At 39.2% G+C, this 24,432-nt stretch overlaps 2 protein-coding genes across 8 annotated transcripts in view; one reads left to right on the top strand and one right to left on the bottom strand.

Moving 5' to 3' along the window:
- Positions 1-9,404, top strand: part of ATRIP (ATR interacting protein) — a 29,037-nt gene extending 19,633 nt beyond the window's left edge. For 4 of the 7 annotated variants that reach the window (XM_034776540.1, XM_034776537.1, XM_034776539.1 and 1 more), the window contains exons 9-14: positions 1,646-2,362; positions 3,172-3,314; positions 5,583-5,674; positions 6,784-6,867; positions 7,320-7,569; positions 8,102-9,397. In XM_034776540.1, coding sequence (XP_034632431.1) covers positions 1,646-2,362; positions 3,172-3,314; positions 5,583-5,674; positions 6,784-6,867; positions 7,320-7,569; positions 8,102-8,169 — 1,354 coding nt within the window. In that variant the 3' untranslated portion in view covers positions 8,170-9,397. Of the gene's footprint in view, positions 1-1,645; positions 2,363-3,171; positions 3,315-5,582; positions 5,675-6,783; positions 6,868-7,319; positions 7,570-8,101 lie in introns of all 7 variants that reach the window. The other 3 variants (XM_034776541.1, XM_034776535.1, XM_034776536.1) reach the window with 3 other exon arrangements.
- Positions 9,405-14,185: 4,781 nt separating this feature from the next.
- The window catches only part of SHISA5 (shisa family member 5), a 58,836-nt gene continuing 48,589 nt past the window's right edge, over positions 14,186-24,432 (bottom strand). Inside the window, exons 4-6 of the mRNA XM_034775997.1 lie at positions 24,270-24,385; positions 21,375-21,593; positions 14,186-17,635 (exon numbers count right to left, since the gene is read on the bottom strand). Coding sequence (XP_034631888.1) covers positions 17,556-17,635; positions 21,375-21,593; positions 24,270-24,385 — 415 coding nt within the window. The 3' untranslated portion in view covers positions 14,186-17,555. The remainder of the gene's footprint in view (positions 17,636-21,374; positions 21,594-24,269; positions 24,386-24,432) is intronic.

Below are 24,432 nucleotides of genomic sequence, written 5' to 3' on the forward strand. Positions count from 1 at the left end.
GGGGGGGGGGGGCGGCCAAAATTGTTTTTGCTTTGGGCGGCAAAAATCCTAGAGCCCGCCCTGCTCATCACTATGACATTCTCATTTGTTCCAGGCAGCAAGAGTCTCTTAAACAATTGCATTGTGATGCTTATCTTCAATTATTCACTGTAGCAGATAAGCTGTTGCTTCTCTCATTTATTTCCTTCTATTGAAATGGTAACTAGTGGCGGTTTGTGTGTGCGTTTACGTAAAATTAGATAAGGGCATTAAGCATATATAGCTCATAAAAGGTTGCTGAGGATTATAGCTCGGATGGATGAAAACCACATGACTCCAATCGTATTAATGCTATGATGTGTATCTGGAGGGAAGACTAGGGTTCTTCATGCACAAGCCTAGTATCCATGCTCCATTTGTGCTGTTCCTTACGGCCAAAAAACAAAAACCTGGGAAAAATCCATGTTCTCTTGTATCCCAGATTCTTTTTCTGACTGGTCACCACTTCCTCGATAAATAAAACGTTTCCAGGCGTGCTTTCTTACTCCTTGTGCAATGAATTTGTATAATAGTCCAAACTTCCTCCTCTTCCTTTTAAGAAATTGTCTCCATGTTACACTCATTATTGCAGAGCTTTTTTTTTTTTAAGGCTCTTCAGTTTTTGTACAATTGAAGTACTCCAGCAGCTGAAACCATGCAAATGCTTGTATGGAGTTTCAGGTTTCATAGTATGTTAGCATCCATTGCTTTGTCCGCCACCCGATCATTCTGAAGAGAGGGCATGACAATATCATAGTACTTGTATGCATCATCATCTGGTCAGGACAAACTTGGGACAGGAAGTACTGTAGATTTAAAAGTTAAAAAATGACTCTCTAAGGTGTATTTTACACTTTAAGAAAACTGTGTGTGTGCAATAATGAAAATGACTAGTTAGTTACATATGTTACCATATCTCCTAAAACCAGGAGACACCTACATAGAGTTTAAATGTAAATTGTTCCTCTGCCAAAGATGACGGAAATAAATGAGCAATGCAGCCATTTAATTTTACTGAGCTTCATCAGCAATCCTGCTAAATAGTTTATCTAATGAACATTTACCATACTTTAAAAAAAATGTACAATAGAGAGAATTATGTATCAAATAAAAAATGTACACACTAATTCCCCACATAATCAGTGGGGAAAAAATGTCTCGAAGTCCCATTGTCAGTGTCAGCAGATTAAGGATGCAAGTGATAAAACAGTAATAGTAGATTTTTTTTTTAAAGTCTAAAGTAGTAAGGGATCTTTCAGAATATTCTATTTTCTGTTTTGCAATTTAAATAAAACAGACTTGCATTTATTCACCATGTAGCTGACTGAGACAATGAAAAAATGGCCTTCCAGCAGCAATTCTACTGGGAGGACTAAAGATAAGGTCAACTGTCAAGTTATGCTGCTTGCATGGTAGGAAAGGGTGCTCTAGTAGAGCATTCTTTCTCCTACATGTGCATAAAACTGTGTCTTAACTGTCTTATTTTGAAATTGGACATCTTAACACAATTCATTTTTCATATTACATACAGAACATGAGTAGCCAGAGGATCAAAGGATATACATGGTCATTTTGCTGTCTTTGGTACATTGCATGTATTGAACTATTTCATTTTGTTTTTTACTAGAGGATCTACAGGAATATCCAGCATCAGGACAACTTATTCTCAGGATGGAACTCCTTCTTCTCTTGCTGCTTTAAGAGAAGCTCAAAAACTTGCAATAACGGGATTGAACTTGATTGCTATGGATGAAGGATCATCCAAGGGAGACCTGACAGAAAGTGAGAGAGGACTATTCCTTCTTAAACGCTTTAAGATCCCAGGTGCAGTTCATCTTCTACCTCTAGTGGAATACCATATCAGTGCATACTGTCAAGCTCTGCAGTTGTCGGCAAAGTCAAGAAACAGTCCTGAAAATCAATCAGTTAGTTCTTCTAGAACTAACTCAAGTATAATATCAAGTACCGAGGATTTTAGATCTACTCTGCAAGAGACTACAATTACATCTCTAGGTGTTCTTTATTACTTGGTATATTACAGCTGGGATGTGGTTTATATATTACTATCTTCTGAAGTGAAAAGTGTGTCTGAGATGGAGAAGAACATGGTGTGCAATCATCAATCTGATGGTAAAAAAGAAAATTCCAGACCACAAGGCCAAACTGTAGAACCACAAGATGCTGCTAATAATGACCAATCCCAACATTCTTTGTTCAAAAAATTGCTTCAGCTGTTAGCTTTGTCTTCTACAGCAACAGGTTCCCAGACCAACAGTATCATGAATCAGAGCCTAAAGGTTTTGGTGAAACTAGCTGAGAATTCAACAGTTGAGTTACTAATGAGGTAAGACAGCTCGAGAATGTTAAAAAATTATTCCATGCCTTTTGTTTTACATTCCCAAACAATTCCTATTTTCCTCTTCAAAACTGTGATTCACATGGATTACAGCAAAATGTGTTATGTACGTGAGAGGATCACAAATTCCTCTCTGCAGCTACCTCTAATAGCAACTGAGGATCATACCAGTGCCTCCATTACTCATGAACATGATAGGTGCCCACAAGCAGTAAAACTGAACTGATTCTGCTAAGCTTACACTTCACAGCTGCTGTTGGCCCAGGAGGAAATTATCCCATTTGTCACTGGCAAGTGAAAAAATTTCAAGTTTTTGTTATAGTCATAATGCCCCTAAACGTGTTCCATTGTATGATCAGAGTCACTGGTAAGTATGTACAGAACGTGGACATCTTGCTATGTGATTTGTGAACAAAATCCCACTTAATAAATGTAGCAAACCTCTAAAAGACCATTTGACCTGCAAGTGATTGTATGCATAACTGCAGGTTCAGTTTTAGAGGGTGGATTAGAGGTCCCTTTGAAAATGTACCTGACTGAGTCAGTATATTTACTTCCAGTGTTTTTCTTTTTTCTGACAAATAGCTTTTCTCCCAAACTTGAGGAATAGCTGCATAGCAGACCTGTGTTTTGTCTGGCTAGAGCAGTGGTGGGCAACCTGCGGCCCGAGGGCTGCAGGTTGCCCACCACTGGGCTAGAGTCTCCTGTCCACATTATTGTTTAAAATCCTGAGTAAAATGATTTGCTTCCTAAAGTCATCGTGTTTCCAATTTCTAACTCTGATTTCCTTTTAAAAGTTTTTGGCACTTGCTGACTAGCCAAATGTTGCTTCGCTGTGTGTGTCCTGAGACCCCTTTGTCTGCTGTCCATCTGACTGTGCGGCTGTTGGCCATGCTTATTCATCACCAGAAGCTGGCTGCTCAACTTTGTTGTCACTCAGGTAAGAGAGAAATTACTAATCATCATCATTCTTAAACAACCTATTTATGAAACTTAGTTGAAAATGTTAGTATTTTTATAGGTGTGAATTATGGGTGTTATGCATAAGTCTTGCGCCAGTTATTAACTCAGAAAAGCAAACTATGCAGTATTACCTGAGAACTTGCCAGCTGATGCTAGTTTTCAACAATCTGAAATTTTAATAACCATGTGGATTTCTCTTGGCTATTTTCCAGGCCTACTTTCAAGACGTTAAAAGTTTTTAATATGGAAAAGTGCTACTGAGAAGTAAAAAATCAATTTCCCTCTAATTGGTACCTGACCTTAAATGACACTGTTGGTCTCTGGGGCTTTGGGACTCTAGACACATCACAAATGTCAAGTAGAAGGTCTTTTTCTAAGAGTCTGCTTGATAGTGGGATTCTGAATAGCAGTTCCCCAAAGCCATATAAATTAACTATTGAAAACTACAACAGACATATATGGTCTACTGCATAATGTACTGAACTAGTATTTCTTATGTAATGCTTAATAAAGGTAGCTGTATCAGAGTGGATTGATTTAAATGACTGATTTTAATCATGATTAAAACCAAGCAGGAAACCTTGGTTTAAATCTATATTTTTAATTGTGTTTTGCATTGATGTATTTATTTTTCCCCAAAGAAAAGTTGATTCTCATTGGTTGGTAACCATTAAAACATATTGATTTGCAACTAAATGTAGCCTTTATGGTAAAGTAGCTGCTTTTTTCTAAACTAGGAGGTTGCACTATACCTATACCCATTTATTTAAGCAATTATGTAGCTTAACTTAAATCTACTCAGATTCTTAATTTTTCCATCTTTTATTATGTTAGAAAATTGATGAATGATACATTTCTTATTTACAAGATGGCTGCTACTTTACTTCCAATTTTGATCAAGCTCTATTTGGATGGAAGTTCAAATTCAATTAAAAATGCAAAAACATTTTCATTTTTTAATTAAAATTATCTTTAATGTGCTGAATGCATAAGAAAAATGTTTATCAAAGCATGTTTTGCATTTAAAACTAACTGATTTTATTAAACAAAAATTATCTGTAGTTAGTGAATTGAATTGATTGTTTCTTGTCTCCATGTCCTTCAAGATATTAGAACTAGTAGATCTAATCCTCAAACACGTAGTTTGTATCCATGGATCGGAAGAGGGAAAACAAGCTTTCCTGCTTTTTCAACTCCTAGTTGATTTCTTAACTTTGAATGATCTAGTCATTGCACTAAACTAGTTTAATAAACTGAAATGAAGAAAATATTCTCTCTGCACCTGCAGAAGAGGCTACTGCTATCAAAAGCTGATTTAGCATGTCAACAAACTCTTACTGGCTAAGCCCCCGGAATCACTGTCACCAGTTTAGTGGCTTGACCTTCTTTAAAATTCAGCTGCAAACATGTACTGCTTAACATTATATTTATATTTAATTTAAATTCTTGTAATAGAATTATAATAAGCTTGTGTTAGCAGATTGGCAATTTCAAATTTAATATTGCATTTAAAAAAAACCCTTGCATTTAATATAAATAAAAAATAATAATTTTAAATGTCAAAAAATCCAATTTTTTTAATTGTAGATTTTTATCTGCCCTTTAGTCTAGCTTTGGACTAGAATTCATGGAACTGCTGGCTTGGTGAGCAATTTGTAATGGACTAGCTAAAAAGGCAACAGACAAATAACAAACATCCTTGGTTTGACACGAAATGAAGCTGTCTCTTAAAAACCCACATCTTAGAAAAGGGGAGATTTATAATATTAAAAGAAAGGTTCAAAGGGAGGAAGGTATCATTTTACCAATAAATTGGCCGTTGGTCAATCTAGAAACTGAGTGATAATATATCCAAATTAAACACGCCATCTCCTTTTAGGTTGACCCCGACGCATGCACTGCCCCAGGCCCAGCCAAACTGCTTTCATTTCTTCAAATATTACCCAGAAAAAATTTAAACAGAATTGAGAGGTTGTGGGGGGAGGGTGGAACTAGGCCAGTTATTCTCTGATAACCAATGGAAGCAGGTTTAACTAATGCTCTGAACTGCTTCTTAGACCTCCAGTTAAGATTAATCCATCAGAAAATCATAAAAGGTGGGCTGGGACATGGGTTCAATTCCTGCATCAAGTCCCCAGGAGCACTCAAACCACTGGGCTATCCTCCCTGCCCAGGGAAAAGATTTGTATCAACAAACAAACTATTTAATAGAAGAATTAATGAAATTTGTTAAATATTATTTCAGAAAGCTGTCGTCTTCTTGCACTGTACATGTATATTACTTCAAGACCAGATAAATCTGCATCTGAAAGGCTTTGGCTTCAGCTGGAACAAGAGGTAAACAAAGACTTTGTGTTCACACATGCTTGCTTGTTGTTTCCTGATAATGGAGAAGGTTTCCAGTACTGCCCAAGAATCAGCCTTGTAGCTGATTTGGTTGTGACATTGAAGTTATCTGCCCTTGTATTAAGAAACTAAACTTTTGTTTTCAGGCAGAGCTATTTGAAACTTTTAATTAAGCTGAAACTATTTTTACAGCTGTACTCAGTCATGTTCTTGTTGGCCTATTAGTGTGAGTAGGAAAGTTTTTAGAACAGCTGTATGCATTCAGGAACTTTATTCTGCTAGAGAAATGAGTTTCATAGTGATCTGTAACTGCTTCAGAAAATACTTGCCTTTTCCTCAGTGTGTGTCAATGACAGATTTTTTTTTCTATTATGTTTAAGTTCTTATAGAATGTTGTTATTCACTGTGGTATGAGTTCAGATTATTGGAGTGTAACCTTATATTTTATTATGCAGTTATATATAATAGAATCAGTCTGTGCCAGACAAACAGTTCCCAGTACAGAAAAGTGAAAAACAAACTTGTTCATAATAGTACAAGTACTAATATGGAAAAGCTGGCCTCTGATTTGTTGCTGAAGCACTTGCTGTACTGATGTACAGTAATGGCTTGCTCTGTAGGCTACTGTCCCTCATTCCTTTAGCATTGTAAATTCTTGGCATTTCTTTGAGATAAAACAGTTAACTTTGAACCCTGTTCTTAAACTTCAGCATGTCCTTACTTATTTTTTGATTGTACTGCTGTCAATGTAGCTTTAACATTAATTTTCAAAGCAGCTGGGGTTTGGGTTTTGTGTGCTGTGAAGATAGAATATATTCTGTTTTACCACTACTTAGGAACATTGGCACCCTTTCTCTGCAGTGTTGGAGAGGTTTTGCTTGCTAGTCAGGAGGAGGATCAAAATGTAAAGTAGCATTGGAAAACTGTTTATATTAGATTTGTATAAAAAAATCTACACAACATTAGTTATAAAAAACTCAGGAATCTTTGAAACTAGTAATGAAATGCCATTCCCATTTTATTTGCAGCATAATCATGTTTGCTTAATCTCCAGAATCCTAGTTCTCAGTGTAATGCAATCTGCATGTTTTTTTTATTAGACTGTTAGATTCCTGACTAAGTGTGTGCGCTGCTCCAGTCCATCAGTTTTACTACTTGGTACAGATTGCCAGTGCAGCCTCGAGGTATGTAACTAGAGCTGTTCAATTAAACATATTAAAGAAGACAAGTTCCACTTAACATTGTTATAGTAACAACATACATTGTGATTTAGGAGTGTTTAAAAGATGCTTTCTAATATGAAGCTTGAATTTCTCTGCTAGACTAGTATCAGAAGGGTAGCCGTGTTAGTCTGGATCTGTAAAAGCAGCAAAGAGTCCTGTGGCACCTTATAGACTAACAGGCGTATTGGAGCATGAGCTTTCGTGGGTGACTAAGTGGGTATTCACCCACGAAAGCTCATGCTCCAATACATCTGTTAGTCTATAAGGTGCCACAGGACTCTTTTCTGCTAGACTGTATCCTGAAACTTGGACACTTTCTATGGCTGACTCCAGTAAAAGTCATAACAAAATAATAGAAAAACAAAATGTTTTCTAATATGTAAATCTCCTATATGACTCTTTTTCTTCTGCAGGTAGTCAAGGCGCTTATTATAATGTTGCATAGACAATGGGTGAAGGTTAGAAGATCTGAGAGCAACTTGAGTGCATATAGAGAACGAATTGTTCAGTTTTTACGGGACACTGTTTTGCTCTTGCATAGTCTATCTCAAAAAGATAAACTGTTTCATGAACATTGCCTGGAAGTTCTCCATCAATATGATGAAGCCATGCCTGGTGTCAGAGCCATCCTCAAAAAAACTCTAAATTTGAAGGCCTCTGAAGGTAAGGTCCTGGCAGAAACTAAAGTTGTGTTTTTGTTGTTGGTTGGTTGGTTGTTGTTTCTCTGCTGCCAGGGTAATGGCTTTTAGAAGGTGTAACTGTTTTATTTTGTAAACTATGAAAATAAGCCCTAAAATACTGTAGATACTGTATAAATAGGTAGTATTTTCAACAGGTAACTAACAATTGGAAACACGCAGCTAAATTTAAGGGGCTCTTTGGAGTGGTTCTTGCCTCCAGGTTGAGTTTCAACACGCGCGCGCGCACACACACACACACACCTCTCTCTCCTCTCTCCTCCTCCCCTTCCCCCCCTTCACTGGATCAAACATTCTGAACTCTGCCAGGATAGCAGTCTTTTAAAAGGTGTTCTTGGAGTGGGAAGAGGGGAATTCCAGAGCAGAGTATTCTTGTTTCCTTGAATATTTGTGTTCTTAACCATATTAATTTTGGTTATGTTTAAATATATTAACTGAGGAATCTGATGTTTAAATTATGTTCTGACATTTATTTGTAAAATGATATTCTGTTTCAGAGTTGGCTTTGGATGAGTTGTATCCTCCTGAGCCAGAAGTAGATGATCAAGAAATGGACTGCAGCTAGTAATTCAGCAATAATCCACCCCTCTCTGAATTCTTGTTTCTCAGCTTTGTTGCCGATATACATGTGAAATTTAACTTGTGTGAAATATAACCTGTATTGTGGTAAACTTCTAAATTAATGGTGTGCTAAAGATCAATTACTGTCACTTAAGTGTAGCATGGCTCATTTTACTGAATTGCCAGCTAAATTTAGCATTATAACATATTTTTTATATCAAAAATCTTTTGATACTTAGAAGAGAATTAAACTTAATTTTGTTTTATTATGTATTTTTTCAGTTTGAAAATACTTATAAGTGACATGGAACTAAAATTGGCACAAACATGCTGTGAATGAAGTCAAAACTTCAAACTGTCGCAACACTTTCCACTTAACTCTAAGTCATTATGGTGTTGAATGTACTGAGTCCCAAGATCATTGTAACTTTTTAACACACAAGACATTTTTTTAAAAGTGTGTGTTTTCTCATATTTTTATTCAGTGTTTTGTCTAAATTACTCTATTTTGGGTTTGACAGACTTCAAGAATTTGCTCAATCTGATATTGGTAGATGACTTCAGTACTCTGATTTTAAAATATATGTATTGCATTTACATAGTTGACAACTTTTGCCTTGAAAAAAGGTATTAAAACCTACTTTGCCCCTGCAACTATGACTAATAGTCATCAATGTTTCTGAACTTCGTAACGGGCAAAATCTAGGAACACGGACGTGGCAAGGTGAAACCAGTGAATCTCAAACCTTTAAAAAAAAAATGCAGTATGTCATCTTGTTTGAGGGTGCAAATATGAGGCAGTAGATTTTGGGAAAAATCCTTCTTTCCTACTTTGCAGAAGAATGATTTCTCTAATGGATTCATCATGTGTGTGCATTGCTTCTTTTGCAATATTTGATACTATCTGCAGTAGTAAGTGTGTGTTAAGTCTTCATCCTATGATCTAGCAACACTGTTTAGAACAATGGAACATTGTTTAACTTTTTATATGTGCTGAAGCCATTCAGTGGCTATAATCTGTACAAATCCACTGTACCTTTACTGAGGCGGGGGGGAGAGGAGGGAAAGGGTTTATGCTATTGTGGTAGCATTACCTGTGCCAAACATGCTTTAAAGATGAGATTTCTGATACAGCTTTTATTCTGTATATCTTCCTAGAGCTAGAATATATTTGTTTAATTTAAACTGTATGGAATAAGGCGGTTTTTGTAACTCAAAATAGTTACAAATGTTTTTCAGAAGCTTAAATAAGAGATTCTACAAGCCTGGAGCTTAAAAAATGAAATAAATGCATCTCTTCCCCCTGAAGAATTAGTTAAATTACCAGTCCTTTTAACATGCACAGAATTGAAAAGGTATTCAAGGCTAAATCAGTGGAGGTGTGTATCTAACAATGTAAGGTCAAACTTAATGGCATATCTCTGTTTGTAATGTGATAAGTCATTAATGCCGCATCTTTTCGATTCCAAACATTCAGGGAATATTCCAGGTAGCAACAGACATAACACTGTTGATTTTTGTGGAGATTAAAGTGGGAAAAGCCTGCTCCATGTGGAAAACCAGGTCCATTTACCTGCCTGGGGCAAGTGCTAAAGATAGAGGAATCTCTTTGTTGTCTTTTAACTTGGTGGGGGTAGGAAGTGTGTTCCTAGCCTGGTCGCTGACAGACAGAAGGTGGCTTTTATATCATGGCTGGTGAAAGAGGGAAAGCAGGTACCTAGAGGGAGAGGAAAGAAGAGTGGAAGTGGGGGAAGGAACAAGGGGGCAGAGTAAAGAACTGAGGAAGCTGTGCTGGGTGAGCTAGGCTTATGGTTTGAATGAAGTTGACTTACCAATGGCAGTTGCAAACCCCTGAAGTGAGGTGTACTGATGAGGGAAAATAAGGTGGCTGTGGGGGTAAGCAAGTTCACAGACCCCCTCTTGTGGTAGAAGGAGGGGCAGTGTGTGTGTGTGGGGGGGAGAAGTAATGGAGAAAGGTTGATGCAGGACAAGTGCATTGCACTCAGCAGGTGCTTCTTGCCTATCAGCTGTGAGACCCCTTTAGTAGTATTTATGTTGTCATACTTAGACCCTGTCATTCAAAAACAGGCAATGAAGATAGGTAGTGGTAGAGTCAGGGAGACATGGTCTAATTCTAGCACTAAAATGCTGGGTGGGCGTACTGAGTAAGGGCACAGCTTCCATTTTAAATAAAGGCCTTCGTCGCTGCCCTCTTTCGGTGGGGTAATGGTATAAAGTTAGTATTTACATTAGTGCTAGAGGTTGGATACTAGTAGTTCCTTACTCCTCCACATGTGGCAGAGATGGTTACTGCCCTACAGTTACCCCTCTCTCTTAGTTGTTCCTCCCTTACCCATAGCAGCTTCTCTTCCTCATGGCCGGCCAAGCACGCCAAAGGGCTGTAGAGCTTTTGATTTCAGCAGGGAAGTAAATTGTGTTCCAGTCCCCCACACACAGATTTGACACATGTCCTCACGGCTTGAGCTGTTCCTGCAGGGAAACACTTGCTGGAGCGGCCCTGTTTCAGCTCCTCTACTCACCAAGCCACCTGTGAGTACAGCCCAGCTTCTCAGTGTGCTGGGCTCTGCAAAGCAGCATGCTTGTGCCCTAGCAGTGCTGTGGAGGGAGGGGTACCAAAATTAAGATAGTAGAGGGCATCCTCCAGGAGCTCTTGCATAGTATATGCCTGCATGCTTGGTGTAATAGATTGCTGGGATCCAGGCAGAGGACCTAGTCTGTGTTTTGCAGGCAAGCATGATGGGTTGTTGTCCCCCAGGGTGCAGTCTGGGAGCCATAGGAACCACTTTGCCCCTTTAACCACCCAGCTGGGATGGCCCTGCTTTGCTGAAGATACAGCCAGCCTCACCAGGCCCTCATCACCCAACATGACAGCAGGTGGCACCACACACCCCACTGTGTTACCTGAGTGCTTTACTCTAAGCCACTCAAAGACTGACAAAGCCAATTTCCCAGCTCCCCAGGCTTATACCCCCTACTAGAGCATAAACCCAGAATATATAATCTTACCTTGTACAGATCCCTGTGCAGTGTAAGTTCATTAATAAAGTTCACCTTCCCCTAAATGTGGAAAAGATATGCAACAACCGTTGCTCACAGAGCTGAGATTTCCCCCAGACATCTCACTTAAAGGCAGACTGGTTTAGATAAAAGCTTAAAACAAGTTTACGAACTACAGAAAGGTAGATTTTAAGTGTTAGCCAACAGAGCAAAGTAGATTACCTAGCAACTAAACAAAAACGCAAACTAAGCCTAACATACTAGATGGATAGGATCTGAATTAGCAATTTCTGACCCTGACTCATGATACAAGCAGTCCACCAAGTTTCTGTACACAGGCTAGAAATTCCTTGAGCCAAGAACCAGCACTTCCTCCAGTTCAGTTGTTGTTCCTCAGGTGTTTCCAGGAGTTTTTTTGTGGGGGGAGTAAGTCCCAGAGATATATCACTCCACTTTATATAGCTTTTCCATACAGTGGGAACCCTTTGTTCCAAATAGGGTGACCAGACAGCAAATGTGAAAAATCAGGATAGGGTGGAGGGGTAATAGGAGCCTATATAACAAAACCCCAAAAATCAGGACTGTCCCTATAAAATCAGGACATCTGGTCACCCTAGTTCCAAGTTCAGCTTGTGGAAAAGTACAGGTGCCAAAATGGAGTTCAGTGTCATGTGGTCTGGTCACATGCACTTGCTGAATCACAGCAACCATTACTCAGGGGTTGTCTGGAGCATTCTCAGGAAGGCTCACCAGGTGGGGGATAAGCTTCTCCTAATGTTTGTTTCCCTTAATGGCCCATTATCTTGAATAGAGCCTTCACGGTAACCAGCTGTCTAGACTGGAAGCATCTTGCCTAGTGGGTATTACCTAGGTGTAACTACATTTGAAATACTGATTGTCAATATTCATAACTTGATACAAAAATGATACATGCACACAAATAATCATATGCAGCAAATCATAACTTTTCCAGTGACACCTCACAAGCTGCATCTTGTACTAGCTGCATCATAATTACCATATCATCATACAATATGGGGTGCAGTGTCACAGACCTTTACTCCTGTTATCTGCACTAGCTGGATTCCAGTGTGCTTAATTTTAGTGTCTTTTTTTCCAAGGAACTCAAACTGTTTAAACAGTAAGACTTTGTGAGCTACGGTGTATCCCTACTTAACAGATGTGATTTGAGAGGAACAGACTCTAGATCACAGCCTAATTTAAACTGACAAGTTATTTTACATACCAAGTTTTGATACTAACTTTCCACATTGGGGAAAATAGGAGAGAACTGCTTGTTTGGCATAGCTTCTCTGATTTTTCACATCAGTGTCCCATTCTCCCCGTCCACGGATTTTGAGATGTGTGCCAACTTCTTCCATGGGAAAATTAATGCAGAGTAATATAAGGAACAGTTGCTTAAAATTATGAGAGCCTCACCTTTCTCTTTCAACATGGTGAAAAGTGCAACATGCCTCACCTTTCTCCTTCAATATTTGAGGCTAACATATTTGGAAACAAGGTGTTCCTCCTTTATACAATATTCTGCTTATCCATTTTAAAAGGTCACCGTTCTTTGAAACAATGAACTGCTGTCAGGGAAAACAGTGAGGGTTTATAAACCAAGGACCAGGTCCTGTCTCCTAGTTCCATGCATGGAGGCCATCTGAGCAGCACCCGTTCCTTTCAAATTTTGGTCATGTGGCAAAAGAGAAAACTACTGTAAAATTATGAAAAAAACAGATGAAGGAAAGGAGTTAGGAAGAAAAGCATCAGATATGACTTTGTAGGTAAGTGGTTGACAGAAAATGGGTTGAATTTACTGATTTATTACAATCTCAGTAGATCCAGATACAGTTTCCAGCCTAGACATTAGTTTACAAAACAAGAATGACACTAGCTACCTGCAGTCTGATTAATTTTGAGATTGGACTGTACATATCTACTGTCTAATACGTCAAGAGCAATTTAGTTGAGAGGACAGTGTGAAATAAAGTTTCTACACTTCATGTGTACACTAATTATCAAATTACACCTCTACCCGATATAACACGAATTTGGATATAACACCGTAAAGCAGTGCTCCGGTGGATCAAAGCAAGTTCAATATAACGCGGTTTCATCTATAACGCGGTAAGATTTTTTGGCTCCCGAGAACAGAGTTATATTGAGGTAGAGGTGTATATACAAAAGATTGCTACCTTCAAGGTGGAATGAGATCAGTGTAATACTCGTGATTATTCCAAGGTAAATAAATGCCTACCTAAAAACAAATTTTTTAAAATTAGAGATTGGGAGAGCCTGATAGTTCAATATTCTAATAATAACTGAAGGGTTCTGTGTCTCATTAACTCAAGACTTCTCAGTGACCTATATGAAATGAGTGGGAAGTTTAAATTCAATTTCTATTACACAGGATCCATATTACAAAATCATCACCTCATTTGGACAGCTATATGCTCTTCTAGGCAGAATCAGAAAAGCTTACTACTATGCCTTGTTTACACTAGAGTAAAAGGTGTGTTAGCTCAAATGTTTTAACATAGAAGAGAAAGCACACTGCTCTTAACACATGCTACATTGGTCAAGTTGAAGCATGGGGGTGCATCAGCTTTAATCAATCAGTTTAATGTGTGTTTAAGTGTGTACTCCATTGTCTATACTAGACTTTCCCAAAGTGTTGGAATGTGTTGGCTAATGCATTCTAATATCACACCTGTTAATCCTAATCCAGATAACGCTTTACAGATGATCCTTTTAGATTAGGTTTGAACAATATTGTCAAGGAAGCAGAGAAGTTTGGCCTGCCCCGCCATGTCTATTTTTGTCTAAAAGGTAAGTCTGAAGTGGCAGCAACCATGAGCAATATATTCATCATACAAGATGACTAGAAATACAAATGTTAGAACTGTCAAACACACTGGCGCAACATGTAGCTAACCATGCATACTTCTAAATGTGACAACTTTCAAAGTAATATGAAAACAAAATGGACACTATACTTCAGACATTTCCATTTATTATAAATAGATGTACAGACTTTATTCCAGTTCTTCGGAATACTTCTCACGTGTAACTACAAACTACTTACAAAGCAAGGTTATAATTGAGAAAAAAAACTAAAAATTATATGGTAAATTAGTACAACAGAATATTCTACTGTATTTAAATCACTAGACTGTTTTCAAAATGAAGGCACTTAGAGTTTATAAAAACAAAACTTTTGAAACATGTAAAGTTTGAATTCCATTCCTCTTCTCCCTTAACACTATCAGTTTTACATTTGCAATGTATAAGCTACTTTTGACTAACATGTTATCAATGCATAAAATAAGACTTCATGGGCCAATTTCTGCTCTTAATTACACCCACCATTAACATAACTACACGAGTTACATAGAAACAGAATTCACTGGGTTACATGGGAACAACAGATTTTGGTCCAATGTCAATCTTTTAGCTATGATTAATATTCACTATACACTAAGAATGAGAAACTGAGTTAAGTACTTCCACTATGAAACAGAAAAATATACAAATCTGCACTCATTTCCTCCTCCTTCACCCTGTCCAGCTCCAGGGGTAATTAATTCATTAAGCAATTTTTCATTACAAACACACAGCTCCCATTAACATATACACAGTGAGGAAAGGATACTACACATGCAGTTCCTATTCTACCCCTAATCACATGAGATCCTCCTCTCCTAGGATAGCAGGTCTCTCTCACCGTCCTGAAATTATCCTAAATGTCCATTGTACAGAATCTGGTCTATAGTATCTCTACTATGGATCCTTCTTATAGGGACCATTTTCTCAGGGCTATGGGATTGTAAGTCACATAGGCAGGGTATATGCCTACACACAAAGTTCACTTTGTGCCATGCTCTCCCCTTAAATGGGAAAACCCGAGAGGAATAGTTATGTCCCAAACTGTACCACACTGTGGTACCGCAACTCAATGGAGTTACCACTTTAAGCAGAAGAAAGGACAAAAAGGCAGAGGCCACAGCTTTGTAATCACACAGAACCAAACTACTAAGGAAAATCCCAGCCCCAACTCTGAGGACCTCAGGTCATCTGTGCTGAACAACTGCCCCTTTCTGTTCAGCCTCTACCCTGGCAGCTGTCTAATCTGGTTGCTGTGATGATCTTGGTCCCCTCTACTGCGCCTCTGCACTCCTAATTGTCCAGCCACCCGCACAGGTAGAGGCTACAGAAAAGGAATTATGCCAGAAAACACTTCAGAAAATAAGACATACAGGATTTGTAGGGGAACATACCACAGCAGAAACTCCTCAGCTTATCTATCCCTCCCTCTCCAGCTGTTCCCACACAGCTCCAAAAGTGCAGTATTTACAGTGAGGTGCTACCTCATCTTCTGGTTGCGAAGCAGGGAAGAAAATGCACCATATAACAACAACTCCTTTGTGCCTGTTTCATGGCCCCATTTAATGTTATTAGCACAAGTGCTCCCCTTGGTGCTATGTAGCAAGGCAGACACGGGGTCTCCTATCAGAATACTGGACAACTGCTGAAAGTTTGTGAAATTCCCTGAAGACCATCTCAAACAAAGGTTGAAAAATGCAGGCACAGACTGCCTTTTAATTTCTATTTTCACTGTCTGATACTATGTTGAAGTATGGACAAAGCTGTTTTTGAAAGTTAGTTTCAGTCACAGCCATTCTGCAGATAGAGGCAAGATAAACAACACTATCAGTGACAAGATCATGTCTGTACAAACAAACTTGATTATATATATATATATATTTTTAACCTATCACAAGTACAGGACCCAAAAACAAGCAGCTTGTAAACATCTCTAAACAAATGAAACCAGAATGAGAGTAATGTCATAATATTCCATCAGTTCAGCTGCACTGAAGTAATAGTTAACTGATTAGCTTCATCACTGGACAATAAAAGCCTATTTCAATTTTAGAGAAGAGTTGTTGAGGGTTTTTAAAAATCAGATTGTGCAGTGTGTCTAAAATCGTGACTAGTTTGGTAAATACAAGCTTTAAAATTGAAAGTAATGCCGTGATTGGTCACAATTACAATGGGTTATAAAAGTCAATATTTTAACACAAAGCTTTTATGATAGACAATTTTTCCCCCTGTACTTGTGCAATTCTCCCCGAAGTAAGCTCCTTTGCATCTCTGGGTCCAAATCCTGCCATCTTTACTTAGTCCAAACTCCCATTACACTCAGTGGAAATTGGAAGGATAGCAGGATTTGGTCTTTGCTTACAGCATGTTAAGATTTTTTTCCCCAGTATTTTTGAAGTCAATATTTAATTTTATTGGAAGAGGTATCTTATAAAGTTCCTGTCTTAGTGTAAAAACACACTTAGGAAGTCCAGGGCTTGATCTTGCTGGGAGGCACATGGGGTACATCTCCATTTCTCTTAAAATTAGCTACTGCACACGTGAGTGAGCAGGATTTATAACTGGGTCAGACTGCTCTTCTGCAAGTTTGAGAAGCAGTGTTTTCATCACAGGGATAATGCATGGTTCTGTCAAGGTGAAATGTTTTTTGCAATATCAAAACGTAGTCAAAACTTGCAATGATGAAGCAAACAAATTCTCATCCAATTGTTCTCATGCAGCATTCTTAGGTTTTCAGCTTGTTGACATGTTTATTTAATTGAACAGTGGAGGGTTGGTTTGTTTTTTGCCAGGGATAAGAGAGAATTAAATAAAGGAAGTGAAAAGACACCTAGTGACTTGACATGTTTTTAGCTTTAAAATCGGAAAGGAATAGATCAACCCCCTGCCTGTTGGGCACAAAATAAATGCAACCAGTGTGGGAAAAAGCTATTAGAACATGTTCCACTATCCCTTTCTGAACACAATTATATTCCAGCAAAGGAAATTTCCCTTTAAAAATCACTAAGTTAAGTGTAGCTTAATTCATCATGTTAACTTGAAAACAGGAAGATCAAATTTTAGTAAAGTTTTCTGACAATTAGGTTTATATTTTAATAATATGCAGATGAATGCTACAGCTTTGGGTGCTTACGACTGTTTAACTTATTTCTGATCATTCTTTTCGAACACCCTTCAAATTATTGCACAATACACATTACCATGCTTCTTGTATCTGAACTATTCCCTTTTCACCCTTTTGCCACTGGAATTTGAACAAGTTCTGCTATTGTATTTGCTTGAGGTATGGAGTGAACTTCAAGTGATAAATTCTTTTGCTTGCTGAGCTCAGTGTATTTTAAAAAGCTACTGATTTAGATTTCTCTCTTTACAGAGAGACGAGGGACTGCTGCATTTTAAGAAAATGTGCTACAGCTGTATGGTGTAAACAGCATGTTATACTTTACAAAAAAGTTATGCACAGAGGCATAATAGAAAATCCATTCAATAGATGGGCTTCTGAGGGTCCATGTAAGCAGGATTGTAGGGGGGTTGATTGACTGGGTAGGGCACTCCAGCACCAGCTGCAAAAAACAAAACAAAACACAGGTATCATATATTAATGTTCTCATTCTATACTTACTTTTCAATGATAGCTCTAGTTCCTATTGCATAAGTCAAAGATTCAGCTTAGGTTGCATTTTAGTTGTGTTGGAGAATAATTTACTAGTGATAACATGAGAAATATTCACACTTAGCCCTGGTCTACACTACGAGTTTAGGTTGAATTTAGCAGTGTTATATCGATTTAACCCTGCACCCGTCCACACAACAAAGCCGTTTTTCCGACTTAACGGGCTCTTAAAATCGATTTCTGTACTCCTCCCCCGACGAGGGTATTAGCGCCAAAATCAACCTTGCCAGGTCGAATTTGGGGTAGTGTGGTCGCAATTCGACGGTATTGGCCTCCAGGAGCTATCCCAGAGTGCTCCATTCTGACCGCTCTGGACAGCGCTCTTAACTCCGATGCACTGGCCAGGTAGACAGGAAAAGGCCCGCGAACTTTTGAATCTCGTTTCCTGTTTGGCCAGTGTGGCAATCTGCAGGTGAGTGCAGATCGTATCAGCAAAGGTGACCATGATGGAGTCCCAGAATCACAAAAGAGCCCCAGCATGGACCGAACGGGAGGTCTGAGATCTGATCACTGTATGGGGAGACGAATCTGTGCTATCAGAACTCCGTTCCAAAAGACGAAATGCCCAAACATTTGAAAAAATCTCCAAGGGCATGAAGGACAGAAGCTATACCAGGGACCCGCAGCAGTGCCACATGAAACTTAAGGAGCTGAGGCAAGCCTACCAAAAAACCAGAGAGGCAAATGGCCACTCCAGGTCAGAGCCCCAGACATGCCGCTTCTATGATGAGCTGCATGCCATTCTAGGAGGTGCCCCTACAACTACCCCACCCCAGTGCTTTGACTCCATCAATGGAGTAGCATGCAACAGGGATGCGGGTTTTGGGGACAAGGAAGATAGCTCACAGCAAGCAAGTGGAGAAACCGTTTTCCCTGACAGCCAGGAACTGTTTCTCACCCTGGACCTGGAGTCAGTACCCCCCGAATCCACCCAAGGCTGCCTCCCGATCCCACCAAGTGGAGAAGGGACCTCTGGTGAGTGTACATTTGTAAATATTATACATGGTTTAAAAGCAAGCATGTTTAATGATTAATTTGCCCTGGCATTCGCGGCCAGTACAGCTACTGGAAAAATCTGTTAACGTGTCTGGAGATGGAGTGGAAATCCTCCAGGGACATCTCCACAAAGCTCTCCTGGATGTACTCCCAAAAGGTTTACTTCCTGATTGACTGCAGACTACATAGTAAAACTTGAGTTCTGCTTAGCTATACCTTAACCAATCATTTTACTGAAATTTAACTATCCAATCCTAACACATTGTAACAATTATTTAACCAATTATATCCAACCACCTTAATTGGTTTACACCCAACAAAATTAATTATACAGCAGACAGAAACAATCACAGAACCAGACAGAGATTATACAGACAAACAATAGGGAAGTGAAGACTACAGTGATAGAACAATACAGAAATGAGGATTTCACATCCCAGCTATTGATAAGTGACTTCCTGTCAGACAGGATGCTATCAAACTAAGTTTTCTTTAAATCTTTTAGGCTCTTCCCTTTCTCTGGCAGTGATAGATCGGATCACCTTTCTAACAGCCCCAGATTGCTTTATTTCCATGTGACTAGTTTGCAATGGGAGGATGTGACCGTTCACTTCCCAGTTTATGGCTGCCTCTGCTGCTTAGCCAAAGGCTTAGCCTAAGAACAGGGCCTCTCAGACTGTCACAGTACGAGAAGGCCCTTACACCATCAGACAGTGATTTTGATTCTTTCTTTTACACTCTATAACTAGCTAAGTGATAAAAATACAACTAAATTCTTAAAGTACAGGCCTTTGCAAATAGGCCTGAATATTTATATCCTAACATCCCCCAGTCAGCAGGATCTTTTTTGGCTGGTGTTATATAAAGTTATGTCAATGTGGACATTTGTTTTATCAGAAGGTGCTGAGGTTCATGGGAATTCTGAAGTCTTCCAGAAACAGCTTCCACAGTAATGGGGTAGTTGCTGAGTAAGCTGTCTCCAGCACTCAGACTCATCCTTAATATTAACAGTTTAATTGTCCCAGGGAAACACAGCTATTGTGAAATATGATGATCATAGAGCATGACATTACCTTTCAGGTAATTTCCCTTTGCTATGATTATCATAATTTCTTTCTTACAGCTTCCTCAAGTCCCGACTTGTGCTCAGTGATGCTGCCCACTTCCTCTTATGTACAAAGCAGCACAACCATAGTATCTCAGTCTTTCATCTCCACTGGAAGGACTTGTATTTTACAATCCAGTTCAAGGCTGGCTTCCTTGTTTTCAAGACCCTCTTTGGACTCTAATTCTAGTTCCCAAACCTTCTCTCCTCCTCCTACTCATTGCTCCCTCTTTTTAAGCACTGGCCTCCTCTCTCGACTTCATCGTGAATGGTACAGAAGAATCTGCTTTTTGCTGATTCTGTCATCTGAAACATCTTTTCTGTAGAGCTCTGCCCAATCGATTCTAAGTTCCAGCACAAGTTCTCACTTCTCCTTTCTCTACACTTCCTAATGTTTTTGTTTCTGCTGTTTTTCTTTAATTATTTTATTTACTGAGCATCCTGAATTAAAAATATTGTACTTCCAAAGAGCTACTAAGTGTGCTTGTTTTCCATGCTACTCGTGATAAGAAAATATATCCATACTTACATAAATTGTCTTTCCATCTAGTTGGAAAGTCCACAGATATTTTATAGTGGATTTTCAGCCTATTTGCACTTTGCAAGATGAGCATCTGTCCTCTAAACTACAAGCAAGCTGAAGCCCCCTTTATAAGCCATCTGTGAACCTTCTTCCATAGAAAAATTGTAATTTTCCATTTGTAAGTGATCCTAACAGTGGCGACTGGCAAGAGACACATATAGTACATGGAGCTATAGCCCTGGTCTACACTAGAGTTAGGCTGACACGAGGCAGCTTACATTAACCTTTATAAGTGTCTACACTAAAATTTCGCTCCCGCTGACGAAACTTGCCCACTACACCAACTTAACTCCACCTCCATGAGAGATGCAGAGTCAATGTCGATGTGGTTAGGTCGATGCAGTGTCAATGTAGACACAGCGTTGCTTACATCAACTGTTGCTGGATTTCAAAAGTGATCCCACAATGCCCCACACTGACAGGTCAGTCTGTGCAAGTGCTCCTGGTGCGCACATGCACTGCCAACACAAGGAGCAAATTGTAGACACACAGAAGCGATGTACTTACTGCAGTAGCTATATGCCGCTGCAAATTAGGTGGACTTAATTTTGTCATGTAGACATGCCCTTAGAATGGATTAAAATGGTACATTTTTAATCTATTTTACTTAAAAATCCCATTTGGATAAATACAAATGAACAGATCACCTTTGTGAAGTATTAGTCATGCATCTGACGAAGTGGGTATTCACCCACGAAAGCTTATGCTCTAATACGTCTGTTAGTCTATAAGGTGCTACAGGACTCTGTCACTTTTTACAGATCCAGACTAATTAATCGAATCAGAGGGGTAGCCGTGTTAAACAAACAGACTGGTGGTGCTCATATGTATAATTAACACAGATTTGTTACAAATGCATTTGTCTTCCTAGTGCGCTTAGTGTAAGAAAGAAGAAACATGATGTTTCTCTTCAATTGTGGTTTGCCCTCCTTGCTATGGCCTTACCTGCCACTGTCTCATGGTAGGCTGGTGGTCCTGAAACTTGCGTTGGATAAGGTGGAGGATACTGTGTTGGGTAGGGTGCTGCTGGCATCCCGTGTTGTGGCTGGACTGGTACAGGATGATATCCTTGATAGGGTGCCACTGGGTAACCAGGTGGTATCCCGGGCTGCTGGGGATATGGTGCATGGACCACTGTCGTGGAAGTTGTGGTGGTCACAACAGCTATAAAAATACAAAAGTAAGATGCATTTATTACTGATGCGTCAAGCAGACATCCAGAAGAAGTAATGAAGATATGGAATATTTTGAATGTTCTTTCCTATTTCCAAAAGGGAAATCACTGTTTGATTTGCCTTTGTAATTCACACCAGGTAGAAACCCCAGTTCAGAGTTCTCCAACATATTCAGAGACTAGTACCCCCAGCCCTCACATTTAAATCCATGACTAAACTTCCATTAACTTCCATGGGAGTAGAGCCATCATGAGCCAGGACAATGGTTAATTTACCTCCTCCTTTTACTCCACAAAGGAGCCTGAAAAAATATTCTTTGACTCTTCAGAAACTGAGAGCTCATCTGAGAAGTTACTCACAAACCTCTGTAAAACAGATTATCATCATCCAATCATATGACTTTAAGGCAGAGAAGGTAACAAAGAAATTAACTAGATTATCTTTAGGCAGATAGTTTTTAATTCCATGTGTGAGCATTGTTTTCCACTGGTTCCTATCGTACTTCATTAGGCTTTTTTTTTTTTTAAATCTGTTTCTTCAATGCATGCTGGCACATATTCATCTAACTGAGATTGGTAGCAAAGTACATGGTTCATGTTTGTTACTAAATTACTGGCATAGGTTAACACTAACAACATTTGATCCTTGTTAGACAGTTCTGTTACTCAGCATATTGGCTGAACAGGCACTTATTTTCACAGCGTTTGTTACATGATATGCCAATTACTCCATTAATTAATTAATTGTCTCCCAATTTATCTTACAGAAGGGTACTCGACTGAATTCTCTACTGTGCCACTTACCACCACTTTATATTGGCCTTGCAGCTTTATCATATACTTCATAAACCCTGTGTGATGGTGTTTACAGGCCACATACTAAAACATAGCAAGGCATGGGGCAGTACTGGGCCAGAGAGACCCTGCCCCTCAGCAGATGCAGGGCATGGTCCAGGTGGAGGGACAGTTAAAAGGGCCCTGGGTAGTCCATGGGCAGCAGGGAAGGAGTTACCACAGTATTGGTAATGCCACTGTGATCCATAAATTCTACCCCCCCTTTTTCCTGACTTGGGAAACCAAGAGAGGACCTGAAGGAGGGGATGTTGTCTCCGCAGCAGAACAATGCTGATTCTGCAAAGACTGTGACCATGCTCCAAACAGAGGAGCCACAGTCTGGTAGGGAGTGACTCAGGGGAATTGTAACTTAGGGTGGCATAAAGAGTGGTCCAGAACACTGTGACACTCCTTTATAGCCCTGGATCAGAACTCAGTGGAATGGGAGGGCCTGGGTCCCCCCTCTTCTACTTCCCCTCCCTTCTGTCATGACAGAATCCTAAGGTGGATAAGAAGGGATGAATAGGAGGGAGATGCCAGCCATATACGACCCAAAAGAGTTCCATCTAGAATGAGCGGAGGGAAGAGAACTGTGGAGTCACCACCTGACCACTAGGCCAGCTTGCTATGAGACTGACCTGTTACACACAGTAAAGTACATTCCTCTCTATAGCTAACAGTTAAATGGCATGTTTGTTCTTTAAATTGAGCAACTACAACCATTTTGTTTCCTGTTTTACCTCCTCCCCTCACCCCTCCCCCACTCGAGAAGCATGGATACCACTCAAGACCTCTTTAAGCACAGGATTTAGTCCACCATACCTACTTTTAGTCCACTTTATCCTCATACCCTGCAAACATTCAAGTTTTTGATAAGCAGCACTGTAGCGGGGCTGGAATCAGGTAACAATTAAAGATTTTAAAGTGGTCTTGTTAATGTAGTCAAAACTAAATATAAAATAGATTTCTAATTAAAATGTTCCCTTGTCTACTTGGTCAATTATATTAGTAGTTTCACACATGTTGGTCCAAGTGTGGGTTTTTTCTTTTAAAATATAAAATAGATGTATTTAAAATAGCACAGATTTTCAATATAAATACAGACATTCCAAACATTCTTTTGACTTCATGTCATTCTGGTTTTTAAAAGTTTAGGTTCTGGAAAATTATTAAAATAATTCCCATTTCAAACTGAATTCTAGGGGGATGTCTAGATAGAAAATTAGGAGTTAAGACTTAGAGTGGTACAGTACGCTTTGAGTCAGTCAACACAACACAGCTTGTCCATTAACAAAAATTTCCTGTTTTAATTGACCTAATATGACTAGCTCAGGAAATGATTTAGATAATCTGTTCTTCAGTGATAATCCAAAAGACAGATCATCAAGATTCCTTGTCATGAGATGGAGAGGAAGAAGTCTCATTCTCTGAAGATTTGTTTAATCTCCTGGCACTGATGACCTTTCAGTAATTGCAACCACAGTTACTGTTGCACTGTTTGAACCTTGGTATATTTCCCATGGCCCCTTTCTTGCGAAGACTGCCATAGGGAGGAATTTTTAAAGGAATCAATTATTCCAACTTTTGCTCACTAAAGAAAAAACATTTGAAAACAGGAAAAGACAACTATGTCCAAAAAGATTCAGAGATTCCTATAACTACATCAGAGTTTGAAGTGTCTCAAAATGCTTACCTCTGGTATTCTGCGGGATGGTGTGTGGGAAGGGCGGGGAGAGGAGGAGTTGTGCTAGTTTGACAATGATGCTATTTACTAAAAACAAAACTTCACTGAAAAGAGATAAAAGTTAACAAAAACGTAAACAAATACTCACGCCGTGGCCTCCGACACGTTTTATACAAGCAGCAGCATGAACAGGTGAAACACAGAATGACAGTGACTACGAACACCACGAAGAGGGTGACCCCTATAGCAACAAAGGTCCCAAAACTGAAAAAGAAGAGACACTTGAAAGTCACACTGGTTTTCGTGCAGCT

The sequence above is a fragment of the Trachemys scripta genome, chromosome 7, assembly GCF_013100865.1.
Source record: "Trachemys scripta elegans isolate TJP31775 chromosome 7, CAS_Tse_1.0, whole genome shotgun sequence".
Lineage (NCBI taxonomy): Eukaryota > Metazoa > Chordata > Testudines > Emydidae > Trachemys > Trachemys scripta.